At 33.2% G+C, this 11,311-nt stretch overlaps 2 protein-coding genes across 4 annotated transcripts; one reads left to right on the forward strand and one right to left on the reverse strand.

Moving 5' to 3' along the window:
• Positions 1-687: 687 nt before the first annotated feature.
• On the forward strand, positions 688-1,674 carry LOC121258036. 2 transcript variants are annotated; one of them, XR_005939316.1, is made up of 2 exons: positions 688-780; positions 882-1,674. XR_005939316.1 is itself a non-coding variant. In XM_041159365.1 (2 exons), exons 1-2 carry the CDS (start codon positions 727-729, stop codon positions 1,500-1,502), a joined length of 420 nt encoding a protein of 139 aa, XP_041015299.1. In that variant the 5' UTR covers positions 695-726; the 3' UTR covers positions 1,503-1,674. The 2 variants fall into 2 exon arrangements, 1 of the variants encoding a protein (XP_041015299.1); XM_041159365.1 differs by having other exon boundaries at positions 695-780; positions 1,137-1,674.
• A 4,385-nt stretch (positions 1,675-6,059) lies between these two features.
• Positions 6,060-7,286, reverse strand: LOC121258420 (NAC domain-containing protein 2-like). Of its 2 annotated transcripts, none has more exons than XM_041159930.1 (3): positions 6,960-7,286; positions 6,572-6,852; positions 6,060-6,440 (listed from the first exon to the last, which is right to left on the reverse strand). In XM_041159930.1, the coding sequence occupies exons 1-3, from the start codon at positions 7,126-7,128 to the stop codon at positions 6,372-6,374; spliced, it is 519 nt and encodes a 172-aa protein (XP_041015864.1). In that variant the 5' UTR covers positions 7,129-7,286; the 3' UTR covers positions 6,060-6,371. The 2 variants fall into 2 exon arrangements, with proteins under 2 accessions (XP_041015864.1, XP_041015863.1); XM_041159929.1 differs by having other exon boundaries at positions 6,060-6,463; positions 6,960-7,285.
• Between the last annotated feature and the right edge of the window lie 4,025 nt (positions 7,287-11,311).

Here is an 11,311-nt window from a genome sequence, read left to right on the forward strand (position 1 = left end):
ACATAATATTAGAAAGACAGTAAATCTAAAATTCATGGGGATTGAATTTTTAACAATGCATTGAATTTTAATAGACAATCTGAATGTTACAAGCTAATCTAAAAATATATATTAGCTTCTAAAACATATTCAATGTGTTGCATCATCAGTAAAACTAATTCAATGTGTTGCATCATCAGTTTGAGTACATGCATTGGGTTTCTAAAACAACCAGTATTGAATTAGTTTTCTGTATATATAATGGCCCATGGGTTTTTTAACACAATGGCATTGATCATAGGCTGACTTTATCTTGGATTAGACCAAGAAAAATCATCGTCGGACAGTCACAAGTTAGCTATCTCATGCATATAACGCGTTTCATTACAAGCTACACAAAAAATACTTGAGTTATGCATCACATGAGGAGGCAGTAGCTAATGGAAGTGCGTTGGTAGAGAAGCCAGTATGGGAGTGGTTATGCAATCGGTGGGCGAGTGATGACTTCAAGGTAAGCATGTGTGGTTGTTTTTCTTCTAGAATTCACATGTCAAAAGGTAATATCAGTGGCTATTTAAATAAGAAAATGAAATTGTTTATCTATAATATTTCCCACATCCTTAGCAATAAAATAAGTTCCATTAATTGTTGTTGATGGCAATTGACGTAGGGTTGAAAAAAGCCATTAAATTTTCTGTTTTGTTGCAAAAAATGTCCAGCCAAAACAAAGAAAATAGGTGTAAGCAAATGGTCAACCACACAAGCGGAAGGACTTCGTTTGTTGTACTAATGGAAAGAAAGGTATTGAGATTATATGATATCCAGTTTTTACTTTTTATGAAAATTAAATTTTATTTGCCAAACTATGCTAATGTGGTTGGTATGCCTATATGTTCATGTAGAAGGACAATAATCTAATTGATTTCTACAAAGATGTGCATTGGTCGAATAAAAAAGATAGATTTATCACACAAACTACAGAAGACAATTATGTGAGTAAATCCTTGTTTATTCATAAGTAGCTGGTTGATTCATTATATTTTTAACTGTTTAGTGTATGAAAAGTTCATTGTCTAGTGTTAGCACATAAGTATGGAACTTAGTGGACAATCTTTATGGTTGTATTATGTTCATGGTTTAAGTTGTTTTGGCCACAGAATCAGATGGTTCAATTGATGAATGCCAAAGACCCAGACGCTCTCACAGATGACGCAATAGCAACCATATTTAGGGTGGTATTGGGACATAGGTCAAGGTATAATAGATGGCTAGGCCACTATGTTATGCCCGAATCTACTAAAGTGGTTGGAGTATCAAATGAGAAGTATGAACGGCTTGCTGAGGAGAATGACGCAAATAGGAAAAATGTAGAGTATTACCAAAATCGAGTTGAAGAGATTGAAGGTGGTTTCAGGATGATGAAGGAGCATATGCGGGATTATGAGCAACGTGTAAACATGAGAATGTCAGACGTGGAGATGGAATTAGAGTCTCAGAGAGAGACTCAAACTGCAGTTCCTTAGCTGACATTTCTGCATGCCAACAGTTACCAATTTTGTATTTTGACCTACACTTTTGCTGCACTTTTGATGAAGGGGTGTTGGGGATGCTGATAATATAGTAATACTTTTGAAAATTGATTAATTATATTCTGATCTTGGTGCAGAGGGTCAAGGATGGGAGGTAAATTGGTTTCTTGCTCTATATTGACTGGATGTTACTAAATTATTTGATGATGTTTGGAGAGGTCATCTATGACAGATTCAGTGACCTTTCTAGATGATTACCATGTAAAGTGACAACTGTTACGTGGGTGTGTTGTCATGTTGATAGAATGCTAAAATGGTATCATGTAAATCAATTTGCATTGTTAAAACTGCCATAGATTACTCAATTTGCAGTTTTAACAATACAAACAGATTTAACTAATTGTCATGAATCAAATGGACTTTGCTGGATATTAACAGGATATTGCCTGTAATTTAAAACATCTTGAAATAGAAAATCTGTCTGCAATGTTTTCCAGTTTAATCGTTACTTAAGTTGGTTTTTGGGAGGTTTAATTAGAACAAACCATGATTTACGTACTGCATGCTAAAAGCAATGACTCATATATTGACAGTAAATGGTACTTAATACTATGGGTGGTAGCTAAATTGGGCAGCAAATAAATTTCAGTTATACCATACTGACTTGTGAAGAGGTTTTTAGGCATACACAAAATGCTTATAGTATGAGGAATTGTGTTATTGCAAAGCATAAAGGGTGACTAGTGCAATAGCAGGATATGGTGAAATATAGATGGAATAATTATATATGAAAGGCATATATATGCATGAACTTACTGTTGTTATATATACATGACAGGGTTCTTGTAAAGGCAAGGCAGAAATTACAATGATATTTCTGCATGGCAAGATGGTACTGCTACCAAGAAGTACATGGCCCTATGAAGAGTAAGGTAAACAAAATAAATATCCATCAAATTCCATCGAAAAAGGCTTATGAAAAACGACATTCAATCATTGGGATCGAGTATACTGACATGCATGCAGTATATGAATTGCTTATCAGAACAATTGATATTAAAACCACACTCATCTCCACCAGGCAATGAAGGAAAAATGACACTTTTCCTAGTGATGGAGCAGTAATTTTGTAAAGTGTTTTAGGCTGCCCAACACACAATAAACAACAAAATTTGTTTCTGTTTGGCAATTGAAAGTATATGGAATGAAGATGTGATTTTAATAACTTAAAATCTTAACCATGGCTGCATTTTTTTTAGATGAGTTAACTGCCATGTTGTTGTGTATTGGAACAGGTGATCAATAATTTACATCCAAGGGCAGTGGTGATTTGGATGTGTGTCCCAAGACCCCAAAGAACTTTAAGTTTAAATTTTCCTCTATATGTGGGGTATGTACTTGTACATGTAGAGATATATAGTAGGACTGCTGGTATGTTGAAATAGCTAGTATGGATCAGAATTATGAGATCACTGCTAAACTAAGTTATGGACAAAGTTGAATGAAAGAGTAATCTCTAGTTGAGATATTTGACATACTGCTTTCAGCAAGAATGTAAACGATTAAAGTCTTCAATTGCAAGCATGTGGTAGAACCTATAATTGCATGGTTGATTAATTTAGGCCTGTATATATATATATATATATATATATATATATATATATATATATATATAGATAGATATTTATATATATAGATATATAGGCAATCTCCTCTCTGTGTCTGATATACACACACTGAAATATATATATATATATAGGCCTACATGTTGGGATATATATCATGTTCAAAACCAGATTCAAGCCTATAAATATATATATATATATATATATGTGGGTGCAAAACCAGATGAGCACCATTTTTGAAGTGGACTATATACATGTGCTTGTGTGTGAAAATTAACCATAAATATATTGTGCAAACCCAATGTGAGAAAACAGGCATGATTAGTTAGAGTGTCAAACCAGAGTGAATGTACATGCATGTAAGTTCACGCTGGTTTGACATGTTTCCATAGATTAGCCATAGCCCTAGCTCTGCTTATGATCAATGACCAAGCATGACTACAGTAATAGTTCCACAGATTAGCAAAAAATGTATTAGAATTAAATTAGGTCAATTTGCCCTTGAGAGTTCAATAATAATATATGATTGTCCTGCCTCAAGAATTGTAAAAATGTAGAACCAAATTTGCTAAAAATATGCGAGGGAATAAATTTTTGGAGGAAAAATTTTCGCCATAAAATTCTTACCAAGCGCCGATTATAACTTGGGGTGCAAATCGATCTTTCAATTCTGCTGCGGCGACATGGGTGGACGCCGTAAATTAATTTCTTTGGTGTCGACTCGAGAGTAATCCATGGCGAGTATTCAGCTGCGGGTTAGTGTGTTGGGCGAATCTGAGATCGCGGTGGTTTGGGAGAATGCTGTAAAAAACCTTAACCAGTCTCACCAAAATCATGTAAGTGCGGCGATAATTTTATTGCCGCTAGTTTCTTCGGCGCATCTAAAACCGTCAAACTTAAAAACCTCATCTCAACCACCAGAATGCTCGCAGGAAGAAAGTGGAGTTATCGGTGATTTCGTTGATTTCAAAAGTTTACTTTTGCGGCAGTTACCGATATTGCCTTTCTCGGCAAGAAGATCGACGGGAAGATGCGAAATTTTTCGACGGATCGGTTGTGGCGAAAAACATAGTAGATGTCACGCTCGCTTACTGACGTTTGGCCTGCGATGTAAAAATTGTGGCTTAAAGAGTTTTGCCATGGTTTTGCCTACTTTTGAGGCGTATAATGGTCGCCGCAAAAAAATGTAAATTGTTGTAGTGATGACATTGGCCGACAGCAGGGAGAATCAGAACACTGCTGAGGGATGAGACAAGGAAAAATTAAAAGAAAAAAAAAACTTAACTGACATAACATAATATCACGTCAATTTGTAAGATCTCTTTATAGCTTGAGTAATTTTCATATTATAAATCCCATTTAAGATATCAAGTTCACCAAAGAATTTGACTAAATGAGTGATCTATGATTAAACAAATTAAAGAAAGATGGTATTTTTCTAGTGTTAATTTAACTAACTGATCAAAATGGTTAAGAGCCAGTGGGAATGCTTCCAATTGAGTGGGTGGGGGCAGGCTATTTCGTGGGGATATATCTGGCTGTCCATACCAAGTCAGATGACGGTAATGGGAATGACACTTTAGGTGAGAATTGTCAATCCGCGGTAGGTTTTGGATGGGTAGGATACGTAGGAATACGATTAAAAAATCAAGAAATGATAGTTACAATTTTGAATATGGAAATGTCGAATAGTTATTTAAAAAAAAAAAAATAAATACATGACCTAAATAAAAAAAATTAATTTTTTAATAATAAATCTCACTCTTTTTTAACGTAACTGCACAATATTTAAATACTATACGATTATATATAACATTACTTTTAAAAAAACCTCATTCAATATTATATAATGATTAGCCCCCAAACTTATTCATACATGGATTCCATCTTGCTGATGCAATAGCATTGATAAGTATAATGAATTTAATGTATTTTATTAGGGTCTGAAATGAGGTTTTGGCCCCATGCATGCATGCAAGCATGCACGCGCGCGCGCGCCCAACTCGAAACCACATCATGCATCCATGACTGACCAATTAAGTTGCTTTCCACACCGTTTTTTTGACCATCCTTGTCAAGGTTTTGCATTCCTCTTTTTGGATAACATCTACTACCCAACATAGAAAAATAATTGAGGAAGTGGGATTGAAGAGATATCCATTAACTTGTCAAAAGTATTCGGTGCCAATCCATCATGTCTGAATTTAACTATAATGAAAAGGACAATATTATTTGACCATACGCACAAGGAAACTTTTAGCTGATAATTCCATGCATCGTTTCAATGAGTTATTTTGTCTTCTTCAATGTTTTCCAAATTAGCATATGCACATTTCCACGAAAATTTAAAACGCGATTTGAATAATTTTAAAAAACTAACCCTATTTTGCACGGTCCAAACTTATTAGAGTGTGCCGTATATAATTTTTGAAAGAGTGTGAATCCCACACGATAATTTAGAGTCGATTTGAATAGTAAGATGATATTATTTTAGATAAATTAAATTACTTATTATTATATTTTATGTAAAAATTTATAAAATTTATAATAATGAGATAAGATATCCAAACGAGTCATTAATGTTGTTTTTGTCATTTAACCGTCTAATTAAGTTTAGAAAATTGAAAAATATCTCAATTGTCCGTTTTGAACTAGTTTTCATGTTAATATTAGTTCTAAATCAACCAAAACTATGACTTGCCAAACAATCTCTAACAATTGATATTAATGACTTGTAATAATAATTAAAAAATGATTAAAAAATCTTGCAAGGTTCATCCTATTTATCGATAAAGTAGATATTATATCTTATCCAAATTGGGAAACACTGAATTCCATTTGTAGTTATAGGAAAAGATTATGTGAACGACAATTTTTTTTGAGTATTTGATACCCGTTATTGTATGAAACGGTAATTTGGTAACCGTATTTTTTATTTCATTAGCGGCCAAAGCCGCGAATATCATACACCGGATTCAATACCATTGGCTGGCTAAAGATGTTCCCTGAATCCATATATTGGTATGGTGTTTCACCGAGCTGGGGTTTCTCAGCATTATTGTCAGTTCCGGCATTGCCAATGGCGTTTTGGAAATCAAAGGTCGTGTTGTATGAATTGTCACACAAAAGTTGGGAAATTGAGCCCAAGTATTCCATATCCAATAGGTGATTAATGGAACAGGTCCTCGGAAACCTTGACATGTTTTGCTCACTAGCATCATTGCCCATTAATGTGACATCAGTTTGAGCAACATGGGTGTCCACTGTCTGCTCCAAAGCCTTCGTCATATGTCTCTTCTTGTAGATCCTGCATAAGACCCAATCATCCAACTGAAATAAACAAACACAGAAGATGGTTAAATTAACCCAGGTACACGACCAAACGTCTTGAAAAGTTGGAAACCTATGTAACAGCAGCAAAAAGGCTAATTTGCTTACTCTCATGGATCCCATATGCTTGTTGGGTTGTTTACGGGAATCGTTCAAGCGATATTCATGCATAATCCAGTCTGTCTTCACACCCTTTGGCGGCCTACCCTTGTAAAACACCAGAGCTTTCTTCACCCCGACGTACTGAGACCCACTGTAGATAGCCTTGTCCGTGCCGGTGGCTTTCCAGTACCCAGACACGGTTGCTCGATTTGGCCGCACCCCATTTGGGTACTTCCGATCACGCGGGCTAAAGAAGTACCATTCATTTTCTCCGAACTCTGTTTTCTCTGCATTGCACGAAGTTAACCAATCAGTTTAAAAAGGTAAAAAATCGGAGAGTCAGTCGAGCATTTAAACAAGATCTGGGAACCGAGTTACAATCCACAGTACTAACCGGGCAATTGCCATGGATCAAACTTGTAAATATCGACCTCCGGGATGATCGATACAGGGCATGGCCTTGATTTTGCTTGGTTACGAAGGTAAAACACGATCAGTTCCTCATCAGTTGGGTGGAACCTAAAACCAGGAGGAAGGCCAGAGCCATTATGTTTGCCCTCCATTGATCTTACTTTTCTCTAAACAAATGAATACAAGAAACAGGATAAAATAAATTTCAAAACTTGGAACTGTCGTTTCCTATGATTTTCTCGGCATACAAGGATAGGGAAGCCGAGGAAAAGAAAGGGGTTTTGAAACAAATTCCCAAGTGTTTGAAATGTTTAAAGATGGAGGGCTACCCCTTTTATCGGCAAAGTTTTTTGTCGTTTCTGTGCCGACCCAAGAGTTGGATTGGTTGTTAGATTGACTTCCAATCCATACCTCGTATAGAAGTTATTCTCCATACTCGCACGATTAAGCAAAAAGCAGACATCATCGGATTTTTGTCCTTTGTTGCCCACACTTCTAATTGGAAGCCTATCCGGATAGGGTTTGTTCAATTGGAATATTTATCTTTTTTATGCCATGCCAATGCATAGATTAGTCTCGTGTAATAGGTTTTTTTTTTTTTTTTTAAGAAAAATCTCTATTATTAATAAAAGAGATTTAATAAAAATAAATTTATAAATTGACATGATAAATATGATACATATAATTGAAAAAATTATTTTATTATAAAAATTATTCTAACTACAAAGTGATTATATAAAAATAATCTTACAAATTAATGTGACTTGATATAGTTTATCAGATTGTAAAATTATTTTTATTGTAAAATAGATCTAAAAAATTACATAAAATTACGTCAGTTTGTTAGATTATTTTTATATAAAATCTTTGTGCTCTAGCACTTTTCAAAAAATAATATTTTTTTATATACCATCTATCTTGAGAATAATCTTTTTAGACCTCACGCAAAGTGGTGTGAAATCTTTTGAAGCTTTTGAAATTGCATCACTCTTTTCATAAATTAATATTTAGATAGTGAGTTGAGAATTTTTAATTTTAGATGAAAGTTTAAAATATTATTTTTTAATATTATTATTATTTTTAAATTTGAAGAAGTTAAATTGAAATTTAAAAAAATTGAATTATTTATTATATTTTATATAAAAATTTAAAAAAATTATAATGATGAGAAAAAAATTATATATTTCATCCCATTTGCCAAACCTACCAATCGCTCCAAATTCTATAAATGCTAGAAAATGTCAACTCCATTTTTCAGATGCCAAGGAAAAAAAAAAAAATCCATCTCCCAAGGTTGGAAATCACGAGTAAAATATAAATTAAAAAAAAAAACAACTTAATAAGCTATCCAATTAAAAAATTGTAATGTTCTTGTTCTATTCAATTAAAAAATGGATATAGCTATTGATCAATAACTTCTACGTTAAGACTTGCTTAAAATATATCGCGCGTGCTCAATAAAAATATCATATGTGCAATCGTCTAAAGTTGCATCACAAAAATAAAAATTGAATGTTATTTTTAATATAAATTCTGTTATATTAGTGAAGTATGTAAAGAGTACATAAAAATAATTACATATAAAATTTTTGTATTAAAAAAATGAGTTCTTTTATATTAAAAAAAATGATATATCCAATCACATTAATAGAATACGTAAAAAATACGTAAAAATAATTACATATATAATTTTTGTTTTACAAAAATTAAAAAAGAAAACAACATATACTTGTACAAAGTATTTATACTTTCACTATGCCCCACCAATCTCAAAAACAGCAAGAACACGTCTGTGTTCAAATATATTTGAATGAATACTTCTACTCTCGCACACACAAAAATAAAATACAACTAAAAAAAAATCAAAAGTATCATAAGACTTTTGATACACAAACGTGCCCATAAAATTTACAAAGACTATTGCTCAAAGCAATAATTTACTCAAATTTGAGCAATAGTCTTTGTAAATTTTAAATTCATAATTCATACATTGTATATGTTTTTATATATGTTTTACTAACGTTTAAGTACCTAATTCAATGAATCGGGCCTCAAAATTATGATCTAATATAAAGTATTCAACGATAATATTATTAAGTAAACAGTACACGTGAAAATTAAAATAAAAAAATAATATTTATAATTTTAGAATATGTAAGTCTCGTATATTTAATTTGAAAAAAATAAATAAATTTAATATCTATATAAAAAAGATTATTTTTTAATAATAAATTCAATTTTTTTAATAAAAATATATGAGGTCAAAAACTTACTCAAATAAAAAATGAGATAAGTAAGTAAATGAGAAGAATATGGTGAATATTGTACGTTATCGTGTTCATGTCCGGCTGTACAAATTTGAAGTCATATGGGAAAGAGTCCTCGTGGATAAGACAATAGACAAAAGGTGAAATCAATTGATTGGGTGAAAGGAGAGTGCGCAATTTTCAAATACTCGAGGTCGAGTGGGAGTTCCTTCTTTCTCGCTTTCTCCGCCTTTATAAGGGGCTAGGACGGGAAGTAGTATCAGTCCAAAGATGTCGGCATCAAGGAGATGACGCGTGTCCTTCCAAATAAAAAGTTGGACCAGGATAAGGTTGAGGGAAGCTTTGACGAAGGTTCTTTGTGGTTCTTATCTTGCCACGTCATAGCCATGCTCTTATTGGAGCAAATCAAGCCCGACAACGGTTTTTTGGAAAGTATTGATTTTAGTAGCACGTGTTACGGCCTCGTCCTTGGGATTAAGATCAGATTTACCACGTGGCGTGTTCGAACTGTTTGGGTTTTGTCTTTTTTTTTTTCTTTTCTTTTTGTTCAACTGGAATTTATTTGGCGAAGCCAAGGAAGTTATACGGTCGTTTATGAGTAATGTTAAGTTGTATTACGCAAGTGTATAATTATTTTGTAAAATAATAGAATTTATATTTAAAAAAATAATTTTTTTATATAAATTTTATATTTATTTATTTTTTTCACTTACACACAACTATGATTTATCTAAAATTTATGATTAAGGATTGACATTTTTATTTCCTCTATTCACAACATTAATGATAAAAATTATTTTTCATTTATTCTCGATTTCAACACAAATTTATTGAGTTTGATGGGTGTTTTGGATCTTTTGAGAAGGCATGTTATCAGCAAAAGAAGGGGTAGATAGAAATAGAATTAGAGAAGCCTAAGAAACTATAATTCATTATTAAAGATGTAAAATAAATTGGCAAATAACACTAGAACAAGTTGTTTTGTAGTCTGACGAAAGTATCTTGTTTAAGTAAATTTCGCTTATTAGAATGATGTTGCACGAAATCTAACTATGTGTGGTGAAATCATGTTTCATATGTATCTAATTAGTCCTTGATTTTGACAACGTTTTTTGTTTTTTTTAACGTTGCATAATTTCTTACTATGATTTAGTATTTTTGTAACCATATCATGTAACACTCCAACCCTAGAATGACAAAGTGGTTGGAAAAATTTATATTGTGCAATTACTATTTAGGGGTGGGCAAAAATTCCGTTGGCTTTGACTCTGGTCAACGTTCACTTTGATTTCGACTCTGGTGAAGTTGAAAAAATGGAAATTCGAAGTTACTCTGAAAATTTTGGTTGGAGTCGAAGTCGGGGTCGATACAGACTTCGACATCCAAATTTCAACTTCGATATTTATACTTAATATATTTAATATTGTGATATATGTAATAGGCAATTGAGTGGCCTAATAATACATGCATGCGTTTTGCCTTCTTGCTGACCCACAGTTGAGACCCCTTGCGTATGAGATTTTGCAAATTTTTTTAAGAAACTCTTAAACGACGGCATTTACACTTCATTATTCATCTATACCTCTCGGTTAAAACCCTATGCCGTTTTCTCTCTTCCTCTATTTTTATCTCGTCCTCAGCCAATAGTAGCTATTGAGCCTCGCATATTCTCTTTCTTTGAGTCTCTCATGCTTGTCTTCATAAAGTTTTGTGAGAAAAATTTGAAACAATGGCTAGTGGTGGAATTGCATCAAGACCGGGAGGCATCATGAAGTTTCTTAACCCTAAACTTTAGCCCCGCCCTACCGATATCCACTTTGCCCCCTTGTGGGGTGTCTTCGGCGCCACCTCTGCTCTTTGGCTAGTCCAACCGTTCAACTGGTTGAAGAAGAAATTTCTGGAGAAACCTTAGGGCGAAGGACAGTGATTTTGGTGCAGAATCTTACTGGAACTTTGTACAATAATTCTTCTGAGTTAGGCGAGCAAACGGGGTGGATTCCATATGAATAATGTTTTTGTCCATGTTGCTTGTTTGTACCTTTCACATCTAAATACCATGTTGAAAAAA

This window comes from Juglans microcarpa x Juglans regia, chromosome 3S (genome assembly GCF_004785595.1).
Source record: "Juglans microcarpa x Juglans regia isolate MS1-56 chromosome 3S, Jm3101_v1.0, whole genome shotgun sequence".
Lineage (NCBI taxonomy): Eukaryota > Viridiplantae > Streptophyta > Magnoliopsida > Fagales > Juglandaceae > Juglans > Juglans microcarpa x Juglans regia.

What these genes read in the sequence shown, in the direction of transcription:
- LOC121258036 (XM_041159365.1), top strand. Translation starts at nt 727, where the DNA reads ATGGTCAACCACACAAGCGGAAGGACTTCGTTTGTTGTACTAATGGAA. An exon ending in TTGTACTAATGGAAAGAAAG is followed by an intron (nt 781 to 1,136) that starts GTATTGAGATTA and finishes TTTTGGCCACAG; the next exon opens with AATCAGATGGTTCAATTGAT.
- LOC121258420 (XM_041159929.1), bottom strand. Translation starts at nt 7,128, where the DNA reads ATGGAGGGCAAACATAATGGCTCTGGCCTTCCTCCTGGTTTTAGGTTC. An exon ending in TGATCCATGGCAATTGCCCG is followed by an intron (nt 6,853 to 6,959) that starts GTTAGTACTGTG and finishes CGTGCAATGCAG; the next exon opens with AGAAAACAGAGTTCGGAGAA. An exon ending in AGCATATGGGATCCATGAGA is followed by an intron (nt 6,464 to 6,571) that starts GTAAGCAAATTA and finishes TGTTTATTTCAG; the next exon opens with TTGGATGATTGGGTCTTATG.